We start from the raw sequence: 19,418 nt of genomic DNA on the forward strand, positions 1-19,418 counted from the left end.
ATATTGAACTATGTGAAAACACTATTTTTACCACTCGTAATGGAGAGGAAATATTCCTTTTTTTACCTCTCCAATACTTTGTCTCATCATTCATTGAGGATGGACATGAATATATAACTCATTGATTGCTGTGAAACTAAATCATTTTTCTGGGAGGTTTAAAGATCCTTGGATTTTAAGCCCTGTGGACATGTAATTAAGAACATACGGAAGAGCGTAAGCACCTGAGCTATGGCTCATCCCAGTTTTGATGAATCATATAAGTGTAAGGGAAAGAGAATAGTTGGAATAACAACTAAATTAACTCTGACTCTTCTGGAGAGTCCATCACAGAGTATGGAGCTTCCCTCCCTGTGGTCTCAAGACGGGTCATAGAATCACAGAACTGCTCTGGGTTGGAGGGCACCTCCAAGCCCATCTTGTTCCACCCCCTGCCATGGGCAGAGACACCTCCCACTATCCCAGGTTGCTCCAAGCCCCACCCAACGTGGTCTGGAACAATTCCAGGGATGGGGCAGCCACAGCTCCTCTGGACAACCTGTGCCAGGACCCCACCACCCTCACAGAGAGGAATTTCTTCCCAATATCCCATCTAAATCTACCTCCTTTCAGCTTAAAGCTATCCTCATTTTTCCTATCAAAAACCCAGGTCTGTGTTCTTTCTTCAGTGGAGGGCTGGTGTTTTGTACCAAGGATTGTGAAGCCAGATCCCAGAATGGATTTGAACCCAAATTTTCCACAATGGGTGAATATGCTAACAGGTGACTGGGATAAATCCCATAATACTGTCAAACTTGACAGAGACTGTACATTTTGTGCAAAACCACATAAGCCCCACCGCTGTCAAATGAAAGAGGGAATTTTATGCTCTCTGTTCCCCTCTGATATATGTTTGGCTGTCATCCTATTTCATAGTTGAGGCAATTGAAACACTGTTTAAATGTGTATCATAAACCTATAGATGAGAACATTTCCCTGCTGGATTTAAACCATTACCCCCAAAGGTGTTAAAGAAACCACGCTGTGTGTCACTTTTTAAGATCAAGGGGCATTTTTGATGTTAATGCCTAGAAAAGGCAGATGAACACTAACAGCTGCTTATGCACAGGCTGGTGAATTGAATAGGGAAATACTTCTGTTCTGGAAGTCAGATCTCCAGAGAAAAATGATAAATTGTGAGCATCCTTAAGTAAGAGTGATAGTCTCTAAGGATAGTTGAGCAAGGCTGATAATATAAAATATGTAAAACGGGGAAAATATTTAATACTTCTGTTTCTCTGCTCTAAGGAGTTGGAAGGGTTGTGTTAACAATATATACGGTGCTGCTGTGCTCAGGCATGCAGGAGAAATGCAATATATTAGTTCTCAAATCAGTAGTTTGTGAAATGCGTTTCTGGTATCCAGGGATTTTCAGGACTGTTACACTGATAAGGAGTCAAGGGCAGTCTCCTCATGGGCTGGGATGGCTCTCTTGGGAGAGGAAGGGAACAAAAGAAAAGGAGCAGGAGATTAACTGAACAGCTTGTTAAACTGAAAGTTCCAGTGGAATTTTTTTAAATTATCATTATTATTAAAAAAAGAAACAGAGGACAGAGACAGGTATGTTTTTTGAGACAATTCAGTTTTCTCACTCCTCAAAGAAAAATAAAAAGGAATATTTCTTGCTTAGAACTTATTTCTTTCTTAGTCAGGCTCTTAGACCCCGCATTTGGTCAAGGAAAGCCCCTGATTCAAACTCTGCAGCTTTTTGCTGTATTTTAGGTGATGCATCTGAAGTTTTTCATGTTTTCTCGTTGCCTAATAGAACACAATTATTTTCTACACCTACACTGTGTGAAACCCATAACTTCAGTGTGCCAGCCTCAAGGAACTGCAGCCTCTCCAAAACATCTTTTTTATAGCTTGAGAGAATTTTTTACACCTGAAAACTGGGATTAAGATTGTAAATTCTTTTAAAAGAGGGTTGATACTCAGTTACATGTAGCTTTGTGATTGATGACTGTATCCTGCTTAGCTAATCTCAGTTTGCCAGTAAACCCTTTATGATTATGAGAATTTTAGGTTCTTTGATTTTTGCAATGGATTCCTTAAAGCTGCTCAGACTTAGCTGGATAGTTTTCATCTCTAGGGCATCACTTTAAACCCAGGGAAATGTGGCATCTTTTTTAAAACAGTTACTGTAGGTTTTGATCTGTTTGTAATCTGCAGCATTAAACAAAGTAAAAGCAGGAACAGGAACAAATGATACCTAAAACCCTTTGCTTGGCTCTGTAGGGCAGTTTCAGAGTGTGCTGCCTCATACCCTGTTTGCTGAAGAAATCAAGGACAGAAGGAGAAAGCTGTAATGAGACTTGGTGAGTTTTGATTTGAATTTTTAGCATGTTTTTCCTTTCAGGTTAGCAGCCATGTGTGGAAGATCTATGATTTTAAAATTGAAGTGAAGCCACAAAGCCTCCTGCCAGCAGAGATAGTTTCTCTGGTTGTGCTTAAAATGGTTCCTCTGTTGCACGCACAAATCAGCTTCCTCTGTGAAAGCAGCAGAAAGCTCAACTCAAAAGTGGCTTGTATTGGTTTTGATGGAAGAATTGTAGGCCATGATTCTCTATTTCACAGTTTCCCCCCAAAGTTTCACTGACTTTCCCCCCAGTCAGAAACTGCAGAACCTCACCTGTGCCCTTGTTGCATGGAGAAGTTTTTGGCTGCTCAAGGCAGGAGGTTTCCCTGCACCTTGTCACATGCAGCTCCAAGTTTGTTCAGCAGTGAATTTTGGAAAAGTTGCACAAGAATATAAGTAACAGATCATGGTATAGTCCTCACTGGAAAAAAAATTGGTTAAAAAATTGGGGCGTAGCGAGTTCTGCTATTGCTCAGCCAGAGACAGAAATTCCTGCCTTCCTTCATCTTTGAGCTCTTGTTGGAGAGAAATGGAACTGCTTCCAGAATGCCTTTCGGAATAATCTTTATGGATAAACTTAGACCCTCATCAGTCCAGGTACAGTTACAAACACATGAAATTAGAGAAAAAATAAGGGAGGATTGGAGCAGAGCTGCCCACCACATTTTACTGCCTGAAATATATTCTGCACCCTTACAATTTTTGCAGGCTTCATATTTTCAGTTTGATAAGAACACTTTATGTGTTATTGTAGCAAGACTTTGAGCCACGTGTTTTCTCTATTTTCTTTACATTTCTTCTTTTCACTGTATCACCTCATTTCCTCTATTCTGCTCTTTGATGCCGCTCTATCCTTTGATAGTTTTTCCACTGTTCTTTTGTACTTACTTTCCATTTGTTGTGTTTTGCTTTATTCTCTATTAAATACTTTTTCCTTTCTTATTCTCTCCCTCTGTTACTGTCATCATGCTTTCCCCCCACACACATTCCTAAATTATCTATCATAGGTAACTTATGCTTATTTTTCTAGTGTTTCTGATTTTGTTTCTATTATTTTTTCTCAGGAAATAAACACATGCCCATGCCCATATATGTAGTTGTTTTTTTCTAGCCACCCTCAAAGAAAAACACAACCTTGCAAAAATCATGAGGGAGCAGGAGGTATTCCAGGCAGCAAAACCTGTGGGTGACTCTGCTCAAATTCCCCGTTATTGTTCCTGTAATTTGATGTGTTTGCACTTTTAGCTAAACTGGTGACCTTTGAAGTCACTCTTGCACAATGACATCCTTATTACACTCATCCTTTCTTTAAGGGTTCTTTTCTCTGTCCCTCACACATCCAGGACTTGACTCCAGTGAGGCTTCACCTGTGCCCAGGGTAAAGGTAAAACCTCAGCAGTGACTGGGAGTGGAGCTGTACCTGTGCCCTGTACAAGAACCAGCACACCACGCCAGGGCTTCAGGCTCAGGATCCCTCAGCAGGGTGGCAGCAGCACCCAAGGATGTTTCTAGAAGTGATGGTGACTCCTGGTCCTGCAGAACAGGGCAGGGGCTGAGTGACTTTGCTCTGGTGGGTTTGGCTGTAGGAAGGCTCCTGGCTGCAGCCTGGAGGTGAATGTCCTTTGTAAGTCCCACCAGGGTTTGCATGTTGGCCTTAAGGCTGGAATCCAGCACTGAAGCAATACAAGATACTGCAGCTTCTTTGTGTCAGCAAAGACTCCTTGGGAAAACATATTGTTTAAAGCATCCTTCAACTGTAAAATAATCTGATGCATAAGCAAACCTTGTTGACTACCTTTTTAGCAAAAGAAGCTGTTAATAAAGCAGGTGCTTTCAGGAAAAACCATTGAAACCTTGGGAAAACCCAGAACTCCTTCTGCCTGGAAATGCTCTTCTTGAAACTCTATTTTCTTCAGTTCCTTCATTCTTTTTTCTCTCCCACCTGCTTCCTACCAGCAGGTGCCCTGAGACACCGGGGCTGCTGCCCTGTTCTGGGAGAGGCACAGCACCAGCCAGGCTGGCATTAATCCCATCTCCTTGTGCCCGAGGAAACATGCTCTGGAGATGTGTGGAGCTGAAGGTGAGGCAGTGGAGACCGGCTGCTCTTTGTGCCTGAGCCGGGCATTTGTGCTGCCTTCACCTCTGCCCACTGCTCTTGCTGGGGAAGGGGCGACAGCACCTCCTGATTTGCGTGCCCGGTGCGGCAGGGCTGTGCTGTCACCTGCAGAGTCATTTGCAAACGGGCCCTATCGCTGGGGAGCAGAAATGTGTTTTTTTCAACCCGAAGCAAATTTATAGTCTGGTTTCCTGTCAGATCTTTGCATTTTCCTTCTCTGCCCCTCCCAGTCTCTGACACACTTTTTCTTACTTTCTGTGTGGCTCTTTGCGCGTTCTGCCACCAGTGCCCCAAGCCTCCCTCATTCTCGATTCTCCTGAAACTTTTCTACTTTGGGGGCCAGCGGATGTTTCGCTCCTTGCGTTTCCTTTACTTTTCAACAGCTGCAAAGCACAAATAACCTCTCCAAGACTCCTGGAGAGACACGGAGGATTGCATGGAGGCGACGTGGAGAGTGCAGCCTGCAGCAGCTGCAGCCAGACAGACAGACGGTCACTCATGAGCACCCAAGGTAAGGACAGCAGCTGCCAGAGCAGCTCCACCTCCCTGCTGGCCCCCACAACGCTTGGGTCTCGCCACTCAAAGTTCCACTTTCATCTTTTTTTGCATTGATATTCGAAAGTGGTTTTTTGGAAATGGTTCCATTCGTGCTTTCCTTGCCCTCAAACAGGTCTGGTGCTTTGTGTGCGCTGATCCTTGGAGCCCAGGGGTGAGGGAGGCAAGGGGGCTGTACCTGGAGGGGCACTGGGAGAGAGAGGTGATATGGAGGTCTGGGGAGAGGAGGTGAAGGACTGATCATCAGCACTGGTCTCCAGGGAATTTCTGGTTCTGCCCATAGTGTGTTGTGCTCTTTCTTTAAATCTCTTCACTGAGATTTATGCTTTCTGTTAACAAAATCTTTCTTATTTGACTTTCTTCCTCCTTATATTTGTTCTTCTCACTTCCTTTTTTCTATTCTCAACCCTCTCTATTTCTCATTATCTTTTTCACCATCTTTTTATGCCTTTTTATGCCATTAAGAGTATTTTCTGTGTGACAAATATTTCCCTTCTTCATTCCTTTCCTTTCCCTCTGCCTTCTTTCATGCTTGTGCAATAGATTGTACATCCTCCCTCAAGTTCTTAATCTCTCCCTCCTTCCCCTCTGTCAGTTCCTCCTTGCTCTTGTGTTCCCCTTTCCCGTTGTTCCTCCAGCTTCACACACGCACTCTACTTCCTGCTCCATCCCCTCTCTCCCGTGTTTGCTGCCCTGGCAAGATCCTTTTGTGAGAGCTGTTGCCTCTGCACTGGGCTGTCCTTGCACACCCACATCTCTTTCCTGTCATTCCCTTCCATGGACAGGTGCAGGATTTGCATATTTACAGTTTTGGGGATGCATCCCAAAATAGGAGACTTTTACACTTGCATAACTTCCTTCCAGTGCACAGACTCATATTTAGTCATTCACAACAAATAACCACTGTCATTCTGTCTCTCTGTTTCTGTCTCACAAACAGCATTTTCTAACACCTGTAACCCCCTTTGTCTTCCTCTCCACTCTCAAACAGAGCCTGCTCTGACTTTGTGCATCCCATCCCTTCTCTTTCTGCCACCCCACTCCTTCCTACCTCCTTACCACAACACTCCACCAGGTTTCTCTATCTGGTTTTATCTTTATATTGCATTCAAACTGGGAGGAACTGCTGATGTAGCTGGGCTTGCACTGCTGCTTTACAATCCCTGCTGCCAGCCTGCGGGGGAGCCAGAGGAAGTATTGCAGTCTCTCAGCTCCTCTTTCCTCTGCAGAATATGCAACCTGAGCAGAGAAAGACCTTAGTGCTGTGACTGAAGGTAGATGGAAGAAAATGGGGGGGGGGGCACGATGCAAAATGCCTTTGGAAAACTGTGAAAAATACTTCTAGTTGTTCATAAATCTTTTTACTAAACTAATCAGAATTTCTGATCTGACACTGGCACAGTTTTTTGTCCTTTTGATTCCTATGGGATTCCAAGTCCCAGAGATAGTTCTCAGCTCCAATGCTGTAGTGGCAGTAACTTTGCTCCTAGGATCTGGAAACAGCTCATGTCTTTTATACCAGACATCTTGGTGAGTCACCACCATCAGACATGGCTAAAAACTGCATCCAAGGACAATAGCTGGTATTATTCCTTGCTTAAATTTGTATGCTTTGAATCAGATATGACAAATAAGTGCATCTCTTTGATGGAGCTTGTTAGGCTCACCTTCTTGAGCAGGACTATTGAGACTGAAGATTTATTTCTACGGATGTTCTGGTGTGGTCTTTTGGGAACTGAATAAGGTTCACTTATTAAACTCAGCTGAATTAATAAGAGAATTATTATGTGGGAGAATTCTCTTAGCAATCTGTCTGGCTCTCTCAAATTGTCCATCTCCTTATGAGTGAAAGGAGCTTAAATTTTTATGTTTGCAATTATAAGATATACTTTCTGATTCAGAACTAGAAAACTGTGGCCTTTGAGCTGTGAGCATTCTCTTCTGAATACAGAAACAGGTACATTAAAATATCTTTGCCTTTTGGAACTTGCAAAAAGTCCACCAGCCTAGAACAATAATATAAGAGATACTCATTTTATACATTCAGGTCTAATATGACTCTTTCTTATTCTGTTGCAACTCATCTTGTGATGGGAACAGCATTTGTATTCCTTTGAGTCATTCTACAAAACTTTTGGATTTTGTGCCTTGTTCTGTCAGTATCTTTTGCCCCTATTACTGGTTCTTTTTGTAAAGGCTCCCATCAGTAAATTGGCTGAGACAATGTCTCTTCTCTCTCTCCCTCCCTCTTTTTTCTTCTGTATCACATAGCTGGCTTGTGTTGAGTTAAAAATGGACATTGTCAAAGGTGTGTTGTGACATTTTGCAAGGGGACCTGGAGGCAGAAATTTTATTTTTGTGTATGTCTGTGTCCAATTTCTTGAATCATGTCTGGCAGATGAGAAATTTCAACAGGAAAGAGCCTGAAAGCTTTGAATCCTCCTCAGCAAATAGAGAGCCAACCTCAGAACAGAAATTCAGAATGATGTATTTAATTCCCTGATCTTATGTAAATAGTTTCTTCCAATTAGATTTAACTCTTAATTACAAGTTAAATAAACTTTAATAATCAACTTTCTTAGTGAACTTTCAATGTGGGGGGAAAGGAAGAACCATTTGACTGCATGTATCTGTTAGAATTAAAGACAACTTGGACGTTCTCTAGGAGGATGAGTCCCAAATAACTGGGATATGCTGAAGATACCAGAATGCCATATACAAAATGACCTTGGTTTCTATACAGTTCCTTGGTGAAAGTTTTTATCAGAGAGATATATGGGATGATTGCTCACAGAGGATGAAATTTATAGAGATCCTTAGCTACCCACTTGTTAGCAGATGGCTCAACTCTCTCTTTGATATTGAAATACATCTTTCATGAAATACGAATCTTTCACTTAGATATGGTCATTAAGTTTTGTAACTGATGGTGGAGTTTGACCCAGGGCAGCTTTCTTTGGCAGTAGCCTCCATAGCAATCTAAACTTAAAAAGAAATATGGAAGTATGCCTTATGATTTTCAAACTGAAGGGTAAAACCATAAACCCCACCAAGTCTCCAAGTCTGGTCAAGTCTCGCCAGTGATATGAGGGAAAAATTCTTTGTCTCTTGCCTGTTTTGCTGTCACTGCTGTCTGTAGGATTTGCATTTGCAGAACAGTGTCTGCTGCGAATCCAGCATCTGCAGTGAATCTGCAATTCCTTTTTCAGAACAAATGATGGGGTTTTACAGGTCTACATGTAATAAGATTCTCCATCCCTTCCCCCAAATTTTCTCTTAAGTGCTGCCTTCACCCTCTAGTCTGGGTCACTTATTTAATGGCAATGAACATTTTCAGGAAGGTAACCTTTCTGCTTGTGATTTGTTCAAGGACTCTGGGATTATAATGGTTGCTGTCAAATGTATATAATTGGTGTCTGTGGCACACATCCAATGAGTGATAAAAGCTTCGTTGTCTCTGCTGCTTTAGTCTGTATTCTCTCCCTATATCACCCTCTCACTTCTGCTCCTCCCAGGCAAGGGGAGAGTGCAGTGCCAGGCTCAGGCTGTTTGAAGTGCAGTTAGACCAAACAGCAGCTCTGCCAGGTTCCCTGTCACTGAGTGTCCCAGCCTGGGCAGTGCATCCCCTTGGCTGAGGTTTGCACACTGACTTAAGCATGAAGGTCTCCTCTGAACTTGGATTTCAAACACCTTCCTTCATAACCTTCTGCTAAATATTTGGGCTCTAGGAAGGGTGATGGTTTGTGAGTACTATGGACTCACAAGCTTAATCATCTACATGTAGCCTTTTAGCAGTGGGTAAGAACTTTGTGCTTTTATATACAAAGAAGCAAAACCACATTGCTAATCGCACCCAAAACTGGCAACATTTTGTTCACTGTCTGCTCCCAGTGCTGAACATGTGGTGAGGAGAATATTCCTGTTATGTTAGTCCTGCAAAACCTATTTTATCTTCAGGGCTGGATGGGGCACTGCTTTCTAATGCTGTCTACTTCAGTGAATCTGTTTAGCAGCTCAAAGGCAGAGAGAAATTTGTCAAATCCCACTGGAAATCTATCAGAAATGTCAAATGAAATGCTGTAGCATTCTAGTTTTGTCAAAAGGATAAATGTATATATAGCTGTGTGTGTGATATTATTTGTAGTAATTGTTGCCTCAGTGAATTTCTCTGTGTGAAGTAACTTGGTGTTGTATTAAGGGATGTGTTTGTTCTTGTCCCTGAGGCCAGCTTGGCCTTACACACAGGCACTTGGTATTTGCCCAAGTCAACTCTGGTTTTTAGAGTTCAGGGGAGGAATCAGCTTCAGTGTAGCCAAGGATTCCCACTGGCCCTCTGAGCACTGGGTGTTTGCTGGGAAATTTTCCTCAGGTTGTAATTGAGATGCTGAAGACCAAAGGTAGCAGAAGGTTTCTTTTTAAAGTGGGATAAGGTTTTTTTTCCATCTGCATGCAGAAGAAGCTCTATGGTAGCAGTACATATATGGTTGTCATTAGCAGCTGAAGAATTGTTTCCACTTCATTTTTATAATTCTAAATTTGTAGAAACATCTCCAGTCTGGCTGTGCCCATACTTGAAATCTGTTAATAGGTTGTTACATACATTTAATATATTTGAGGACAAAAATAAGTTCTCCAAGATTTGTAACACTAATAAAGACAGCTATCAAATATTTCCCTCTGGGGATTCTGAATCCTGATGATACTGGGAAAACACCCAAAGGGTGTTTCAAGTCTTTTTTACACCAAGTACATTTCCAAACTACAGTGAAAACGATGATTGGAACTTTTCTCTTTGATCATGAACTGAAAAATTATCACATTTGTAAGATCATTTGAAGGCTTTTGGCTTTTAACAACTCAGTTCAAATACCAGTGGCCTGCACTGCTCGCTGACCAAACTGGTCCATTGCATGGGGTCTGTGTTTAAAAGAACATTTCCTCCCTGCTGTGGATCCTCTCCAAAGTCTACTTTAGTGCCTCCCAGTCTTTTACGAGAACAAGTCACAGTGTCTATTCAGCATCTGCTTCCTGCATCTCATTGCTTGGCTTTTTCTGAATCACCAAATTATTTAGGTTGGAAGAGACCTTTAAGGTCATTGAGTCCAACTGTTAACCCAGCACTGCCAAGTCCAGCACTAAATCATGTCTCTGAGCACCATGTGAAGGTAGTTTACATTCCATATGCTTTTTGGAGTTTATAATGAGGTAGTAAGTGAGATCATCAAACTCTTCTCAGTAATGATTTGCAGTGACTGAAAGTAGAAAATTCCATCAATTTTTCCCACCTTCTTTACTATTGCTGAGCTGAATTTTTCCCGAGAGAAAAAATACCAAGCTTAAGGTAAGTTTTTTTTCCCTGCTCCTAAACTGCTAGTCTTCCTTCACAGTTCCTGCCAGAGCAAGTCAGAATAAGTCTCAAAATTTAATTGTTTAAGATTTTTTTGTGTGTGTGCTTCATCCTTCCAGTAACTAAGTCATGTATTTCCAGCTACATATTTTTCAGAAAGACCCAAAATTAACATGTTTTATTTTAGAAGGTTTAATTTCCTTCTGTCCTTTTTTTTTTTTTTTTTTTTTTTTTTTTGCAGTTTATGCCATGAAAAATACCAATGTAGTATGAAACAAAAAAATGTTTAAACTTTTGTGTTAGGATTGAAAAGAATGTGTTTTCCTTTTGCTTGAGTTGTTAAAAAAAATTGAAAGAGTTTTACATTTCCCAAAGGCTGCAAAGACTAAATCTGTTGAGGTTTTTAATCTGCAACTATGTGGCCTGAAGGAAAAGTGATACTTGAATATTTTCATGTGGAGTGTTACACTGCAGACTGGTGTTTTTGTGACTCATCCATATCCATACTGAGAGCAGCATCCAGGCAGTTTTGCTGAATTAAAGACTATTGACAGCAGCACCTTGACTGAATCCCTGCCCAGCCAGGCTGCACACCTGGGAGAGCAGGGCTGGCTCCACTGGCCTTAGGAGGCATGGGAGAATACAATATCAGGAGGAATATTCCACCTGCAAGGCACAACTGGAAAATGCATGGTCTGAGGCAGAAATGATCAGAATTTGAAAGCCCCTTTGAAGGCTGTGGATTCAGTGACAAGCTCCTGATACTTTGTAGTATGTGCTGCAATGCAGAAAAATGTAAACTCATTGCAATGTGATAATAATGCAAAAATACAAACCTACTTGAGCAGGATAGTATTAGAACTCTTGAATGCATTTAGAAATTTTGGCTGTTAAATAGCCAATGCCATCAGCACTTCAAGCAGAGTCTCTGCACAAAGGGACTGAACAGTAGAAATTATTTGAACATTCAAATATTATGAGGAAAGAAGATGAGAAAAGCCAGGGGGTGGTTTGTTACTGCTCCTTTGGTCCTCAAAGAACCAAGTCCTCGCTCCCTTCAGCCTGACCAGTTTGTCTGACTCCCCTCACTTGTCTTGTTTAATATCTCCTTTCCCCCTCTTTGATTCTGCCAGCCCATGCATGGGAGTCCCATCCAGTGAGAGAAGGCATCTGGCAAACTCCTCTCTGCCCTGCAGACTTTAAAGCTGCAAGCAGCACTCACCTCCAGTTTGTGACAGGGGGAGGTGAAGCAATGCACAAAGCACAGCAAATAGAAAAACCTGCCTGAAAACAGAGACAGGCTGTTGTGCAAGCTCTAAACTCTCTAAACAAAGTCAGATTTTCATTTGGGATATTCTTCCAGTTCTTTTCTCTTGTAGAGAATGCTTCAGACATAGCTGTAGTAATCCAGGTGTTGGGGTTGCTGTGCTGGGTTTCAGCTCAGAGCATCAGCTTCTGTGGGCTGGGCAATGCCACATCCTGGCATTCTGTATTATGTTGCCTGTGTCTAGAAGTGGTTCCTGCCCACCTCTTCTCTCCCCTCATGTGGAGGCAGTGAACTCTGTAACCTCAGACCAGAAATTTGCTCTACCTTGAATTTGCCCTCACACAAGCCCAAGAGAAACTGAACAGCTTCTGCTGCCCAAACCAGCAATCCTTATTTCCCCCAGAGAAAAACCAGTGAGCGGTTGAATGCGGATTCTGAGCCACCAGCTGGACCATTCTATCCTGAAAAGGAACAGCAACATTTTTGGCTAAGTGCTAAAAGTTTGCATATAAGAATCCAAAAGGAGCATATGGCCATTGCTTTAAACTTGCCTTGTTCTTTAAAAATATGCTTTACCAGAATTATCCATCTCAGACCCTCTAACTGTGGAGTGAGAAAGTTTAACTCTCTCTTTTTTCCTTGCTAGAATAAGTGGCATGATAAGTATTAGAAAGAAAAGAGTTATTTCAGGAATTCAAACTGGCACAAGTCTCATTTACAGAGATTTCTGAAGATACCAGGGACTGTGCATCAGTTGTTTGAAGGAAGCTGTTGGTCCTTGCTCAGTTCACCTCAACTCCAGCTCAGCATCAGCCCTGCTGAAGGAACGGGCAGCGTTACCCCAGCCAGTCTCGGTGATAATGTCTGGGTGTGGCTCTTTGCTATTGCAAGTGACTGATCGTGTAACAGTGATATGAAACTGTCCTGATGTATGTCAGTAACCAGGACCACCACTAATAAACTGTTTTTTACCCCAGAGAATGTTGTTGTTGAGAGCACCCAAGGGGCTTGCCCACTCACAGAGTTACTGCTGAAGCTCTTCTAGCAATCCAGGAATTATTAATGATTAATCACTCTCAGGAAAGGTCCTGTAAACACTTCCTCCCACACTGATTGCTGTGAACTATTTCAGTGTGAGTGTGGGGAGAAAGCACACACAGCTTTGTGGTTATTGCACTTCCCCAGCCCCTGCAGAGCTGTCCCACAGCATTTCCCCACGTGGCCCCGAGTCCCCTCTGGTGTGATGTTCTGTGTTCTGTGCTCCCTCACCGAGGCACCAGCAGAGCTCTTGTGCCTGCCTTCAGCTCAGTGACTGTGCTGCTGTGCAGAGAAAGGCTCCCATGGAACCCCCTGTCCCCTGGGGAGGCTGAAGGCAGAGCAGGAGCTCCTGAGCTCCCAAGGGCTCAGGGAGGAGGTGGCAGAGGACGCTCCCAGCTGACAGAATTCCACTCAGTAATGCCAACCTCAGTGCTGATGTCAGCCTGGGACACAGCTTCTGAAATTGCTAATAATGAAAAGGCTGGACACATTCCTGTTTGAAGAGGCTTTTTAAATTCTCCATATGCTTAGTTAAAAAAAAATTCCTTTAATCTTTCTGATGTTTGCAGTACCCTGGAGAATAATGAGAGTTCTTTTCTCATTTGATGAGTCTATTGCTTCTACAGGATTTGAAACACTTGCTGACCTGAGTAGCTTATGACAAAACAGGATTTTGAATCCAGATCCAACTTGCTCTGCCTTGCTTCTTTTTCTAATCCAGAGTGAACCTTATCTGTTGTTATTTTATATTTCACATGGTGGGGTATCATGATGGAGTAATTCCTGCCACAGAGAGGATAAAAGGGTCTTGCTGTCAGAGAAGTAAACCAGTGAAAACAGCCCATGATTCTTAAAAAATCTGAAACATGAGTGGAGAAAAGCAGGAGTTAAACTGGCTCCTTCATAACAGTTGCTTTGTCTTATGCTTGATGTTCCATCCCTGTGCCTAATTCCTCAGTCCTGTCTTCCATGGTGACTTCGTTAGCAATGAGAAGCTAATTAAATTTCATATTTACGATTAGAAAATAAAATCATTGGACCTTTTTTAAATAGATTTTTATGAGTTTTGGCTCACTTAGCTGAGTCAGCAGCAAGGATTCTGCAAGGCTGAACTCACCGGCTTTGAAAAAAAAAGATAAATAGAGCAACTAATGATGAAAGGAAAGTCTAATCTAAAACCTCATACAGTTTCTACACTGTATTAGCTTTTGAGCATAAGAAAAATAAATTTGTTTTGGTTCCTCATAGAAAGTCATGTAGAAAAAACCCTTCTTTTATCATATCTCAGATGGTTCAAAGCCTAAAATTTCATTTAATTCTTAAAATCTCAGTTGTGGCTGGAGACAATGTGCTGAAAAGAGATTGATGCATCAGCAGTGTTTGCCATCACCTGTTTGCTAGCAAAATATTTATTTCACAGCTCAGAATTAACACAGGTAAGCACTGGCACACAGCATCTGCCCTCTTCCCCATGGAATGTGCACTGTTGCAGAGTTTACACAACACCAGAGAACCAGAACTTCTTAAATACTGCTGCCAGCCAGATTTATAGGTGCTGTAGAGAGCAGTTCCCTAGTCATGAAAAAATTAGCACCTCACAAAGCTTTAAAGGCCCATTTTTCCAATACCCAAAATTTGAAGAGTGTTCCAGTGGTGAGAAGATTTTTGAAAGCGCTCAACTTCAATTTAAGTGTGTACAAGGAGCCCTGATTTTAAGAAGTGCTTAACACTCAGCAGCCTGTGATTCATAACATCACCTTATCCCACACTCCGAGGCCAGGCTGGCAAAAATCTGCCCATTTATTTCCATGCCTAAATACCACCTGTGCTCTTTAAAAATCTGACCCTAATTATGAGCTGTGCCCTGGAGCAGGACTGAGAAATAGGGGAGATCAATCCTGACGCGTGGGAGCCTCTTGCTTGTGCTCATCTTGTGTGTAACCTCACCTCAGCCACAAAAGCAACACTGCATTTAAAACAAAGCCTTTTCTGCACATTCTGCAAATGATTCTGTTGGCAGCCTGTGCTAAGGAATTGTTGTGCTTCAAGGCATGAGTTAGAAGAATAAAACCAACTTCCCCTGATTTTGAGTTGGTTACCACCCTTTGTATTGTTAAACATTGAAAATCAGGGTTTAGGTGTAAATAATCCTACAAATCTTGCTTTTGTAGTAGTTTCTGTAGATGTTGTTTTAACAGCAGCTGCCCATCCTTAAAGGCTGGGATGTTCACAGAGGGAATGTAATTCTGGCATCACTTTACAGTTGTTATTTTCACAAATATTTATTTCCACAGTCAGCAGAGAATCCAATACAATTCTCATACTTCTTCTTACTTTGACTCGTGGTCAAGAACCACACCAGGTGAAGACAAATAGTCTGATTTATTGCTATTTTAGTACTTTGTTTCTTTGGTCTTAAAAAAAAAAAAAAAAACAACAAACCACCACATTAACCATGAACTGAACTAGCCAGAGTTTCCTGATGAGACCAGAGTTTAGTCTCTTCCCACAGTTAGTCAGTTCTTTGGGGATAAATTTTCCACATGAAAGCTTTAGAGTACTTTTTTCCCTATCATCAGAGCAATGGGCTTAGTTATGGAGAGAGCAACAGAAGATGCTTAATTCCTCCTTGCAATGCTTTGAACATAGAAAATATAGAATTGCCAAGTATTTGGCCTTATCTCTTCCCCAAGACAGCAAGACAAGGTCATGGAGACATTACCACTGCAGAAATAATGGACAGACAATGTACAAACAGACCATTTTTCCTTTAGATTGCTACAGAAGTGACTCACAGGAGCCCTTCTGCAAGACAGAGGGAGAATTGTCTCTCTGTTTTCCAGAGATTGCTTTCCTGCTCTTAATTGCAGGCCTTTAGCGACAGGGGATGGCTAAGGAGACCCAGGTGGGTTGTGTGCAGGAAGAAAGGACCTGTTTGAGGTCCTCCTCAGGCCCTGGCTGCTCCATGCAGAGCCCCCAGCTCCCCGTGGCTGTGAGAGCACTTCCTCTCAGGCTTCCCTCGGCAGCGGTGTCACATCTGAAAGTTGCCCACAGGCTCTGTTCAGAAGAAAAGGGAAGTAAGGCAGCCCCCAGCACCTTTCTGCCTGCTATATATAGACTGTGAGTCTGAGAGGGAGGGCGGTGGGTGGAGGTTTCCGGAGCTGCGTGTCACAGTCCCACAACACTGGTGAAAAAAGAGAGAGGGCACAGAGCAAGGAGAGGAGGTGACCAGAAAGCACAAGCAGGGAAGATCTATTCATAAAACAAGCACAACCATTTCCATGTAGAAGGAGTAAAATACCAAGCTCCTCCTGATTCCTGGTGAGCGTTTGCCCTTCCTAGACCAGGCTGCTTGTAGGATTTCTTGTAGGATTTTCCTCATCAAATGGCATCCAGTTGTCCTCTGTGCATGTTGTGTGCTGCTGGCTGAGATGTTCCTGCAACTCTGAGCAAGGATTTGGCCAATGAGCAGAGCACCCAGGACTGAGGCAGACTGTGGCTAGGACTGGAGCTCACCTCCTCCAGTGAGGGGTTGGCTGTGTAAGGTATGTATGACATTGTTCCAGCTGCAGTGGAGCTACAGGAGAGCAGCCCGCTCTTTAGAATTAGAGTCTGTTTTAAAGTAATGGTTACAAAGAGGTCACAAAAAGTGTAGATACCTGTTCTATCTACATAATTATGCATTTACATAAAATGAGCAAAGAGTATGTGTGAACCATGAGAGTCATCACCTGTAGGAGACTGGCCAGTGTTTGATCCAACAGGATGAGTTGTTGGAAATTGGAAGCTAAACACAAATGGGTAAGTTTTCACAAAGCTGGATGGGAGCTATTACACCTTTGCAGAGTATTTAAGATACTGAACTAAATCATATTCTTACCACAAACAGTGCATGCTGTAAATGTAATGCAGTAAACAGTTTGCATGGGGGTTGTTCTTCATGTGCTTGGAGCAGTTTGTTAAGGTTGATCTTAAAAGGAGAGTCATAAGAGTTGTCTTCTTATTTATTCTTTCTTTGCATTTTGTGTGTTTTCACTGGCTGTGGGATTCTTTAACTGCTGGAGCTGCGGAGGGGGAGGTTTAGGTTGGATATCAGGAAAAGGTTCTTCACCCAGATGTTGGTCAGGCACTGCCCAGGCTCCTCAGGGAATGGTCCCAGCCCCGAGGCTGCCATAGCTCCAGGAGTGTTTGGAAAAGCTCCCAGGGGTGCTCAGGGTGGGATTGTTGGGGTATCTGTGCAGGCCAGGGGCTGGACTGGTTGGCCCTCGTGGGTCCCTTCCAACTCAGAAGATTCCATGATTCTATGATTCTCCATATAAGTTTATGTCTTATTTTCCTATCATGTTATATGAAATACTATTTTCAAACTCTCCTGGGCCATGGTGAATTGCAGTGAGATTATCTGACAGTATTCAAGATTGGAGTGTGACCTTTTCTGTTTTAAGAATGGCCTACACATTTACTGTCAGTTGTTTCCGAATTTGGAGATTGTTTAAGTGAGTGCAGTCCTCTCCTCGAATGCGCTCTGTGTTATCCTTTGACTGCCTGGAGACGAGAGTATCACCTACAAAGGGTCATTATCTGACTAGATGGAAAGCATTCTTCTCTCTGTTTATTTGGTTTTTTTTTTTTAAACTTCTGCAATGTAAGAGTTTATAGAAAGTGACAATTTTTTCAAGAAACAGACTAAGTAGGAGTTTTGTTTGGCAGAGTTACAATTCTTTCTCTCTTCCTGATGTGATTTGAATTAATAGAAGTGAAATATTAACAACACTGATAAGAATCAGCCAGTCTGTGCCAGGGTTATGTGGGTTTCATATGTACCAGTTAATGAACCTTTGTCTTTACCAAGTTCTTATGCAGCTCAGTCTGTGGAGATTCCTCACAAGCACAGGCTCTCAGAACCAAAGAATGTGCTGGGGTTTGTAATTCGAGCACACATTTACTGGGACCTAACCTACTGTCATCAAACCATTTGCATCTTTGAGCAACTTAAATTTTTAATTCAAGACTCCTCCTAAACACACAGGACTTGCCCTCAGCTGTGCCTCCACCTCCTCCTGAGCTGGCAAAAATCTCGTTTTCAATTGTAAAAACAAAGTGAGTCAGTCTAAAGAAAAAATTAACCTGGGACCCAGCAATGACTTCTGAGCCTTTGTTGGACCAGCATTCTCACGAGCCTCGGCAGCCTGAGGAGGACAGCTTCTTTCTTAGATCTTGGCTTTTAGCACACTTTAGTAGAAAGGAAATGCTTGTGTCAGTAGCTGATGCTCCAGAACAGAAGGGCAGCTATATAAACATATTTGTACTGTGTTAGCACAGCGATTTCTGCTGCCCTCCTCATCACCGTGCGGAACAGGACGGAGCGTGTGCAGATTAAAGCATTTATTAAATGTCAGGCACTCAGCTCTCCACTGCTGCTTTGCAAATCCTTTACAATAGATGCACTGAAGTCCTGTGGTAAATTATTTATTTTAATTACTGTGCCATTCTCTTGATTTGCATGCTCAGAAGTAACGCTGATTCCTGATGTTTCAGGATCTGTGGCAAGTCCTTCCCTATTTATTGCCACATCCCTTCCCAGCCTTTCCCTTTAGTAAGACTTTTCCTGTTCTCATCTCTGTCTCACTTTTGTTCCTCACTTTCATTCTCTTGAGATCCTCTTTCTCTAACTTTCTTTTTCTTTTCCTGTTCCCTATTTAATATTTCCTTTTCCCCTAACCTCACCATTTTTCACCCTCAAATATTATCTTTCTCTCCTCTCTTCACTTTGTTTTCTGCATCTCTCATTGTTCATATCTCTTATTTCTCATTTACTTTTACACATATTAGCATTCAATAATGACAGTTTCTGAAACCTGGGTATTAGATTCTGAAACAATATGTGAAAACAGAATGATGCCCATCTAATCACCAGGGAGTCAGGAGGACAAATCTCTCTCCATGGACCCCAGAGGGAGCCCAAGTGATTTTGGGTGGCAGGAAATTAATCTTTGGAGAGCATTCCAAGGCAGAGGTATAAAATGGTGGAATGCAGAGTTCTGAACAGAGCATTTTCCATTCACTAGAGAGGAACTGGATTCTAAATTCATGCCTAATTCAAAATGGTGAGATGAATCCACCCCCGAAATTTGCTCCTCTCTCAGTAGTGCTTACACTGGGTGTTACTGCCAGAGCTGGAAGCAGCTTAATTGTTTGCAGGAAATAGTGACACACAGAGAAATGACAGTTGTCAAAACACCGTTTCAGCTATTTGCAGAGGAGGATTTTTCCATTGTCTTTGTTTATTATCAATAATGTGTGTCACTGCCAAAGCTGATTGGATGCTGCCTGTTGCATCTGGGAGGCAGCACAACCTGCTCTCAGTTGGCCATTGAGCAAAATGAGTCATTTCCTTCCTGTGAGATCAGGTGATGGGAGCTCAGAGCCTCTAAAGCTGCCAGACTTGAGGAAGAGGTAGAGAAGGTTCTGCCAGCAGGTGAGGTGTGAAATGGGAAAGCTCCAATCTCAGCCTTTCCTGAAATCATTGCAGGATCCAAGGGGCATTGCTGCACTGATTGGTGTCTTTGCAACCATATTGCATCAGGCAAAGCAATGTTCTTAATGTGGAAATAGTGTTTTCCTCCAGAAAGCAATAGCAATTGGATAGATTTTCATTTGCAATTTCAAAACACATAAAATCTCAATGCAGTGAGTGTGG

At 42.4% G+C, this 19,418-nt stretch overlaps 1 protein-coding gene across 3 annotated transcripts in view; it reads left to right on the plus strand.

Moving 5' to 3' along the window:
* The first annotated feature begins 4,894 nt into the window (after window positions 1-4,894).
* CARD11 (caspase recruitment domain family member 11) overlaps window positions 4,895-19,418 on the plus strand; it is a 43,775-nt gene continuing 29,251 nt past the window's right edge. The window contains exon 1 of one of the 3 annotated variants that reach the window (XM_083872623.1): window positions 4,895-5,022. In XM_083872623.1, the coding sequence (XP_083728749.1) occupies window positions 5,010-5,022 (13 nt within the window). In that variant the 5' untranslated portion in view covers window positions 4,895-5,009. Of the gene's footprint in view, window positions 5,023-15,925; window positions 16,264-19,125; window positions 19,197-19,418 lie in introns of those variants that run through there. The other 2 variants (XM_083872626.1, XM_083872627.1) reach the window with 2 other exon arrangements.

Source organism: Zosterops lateralis, assembly GCF_965231275.1.
Source record: "Zosterops lateralis genome assembly, chromosome: 15".
Lineage (NCBI taxonomy): Eukaryota > Metazoa > Chordata > Aves > Passeriformes > Zosteropidae > Zosterops > Zosterops lateralis.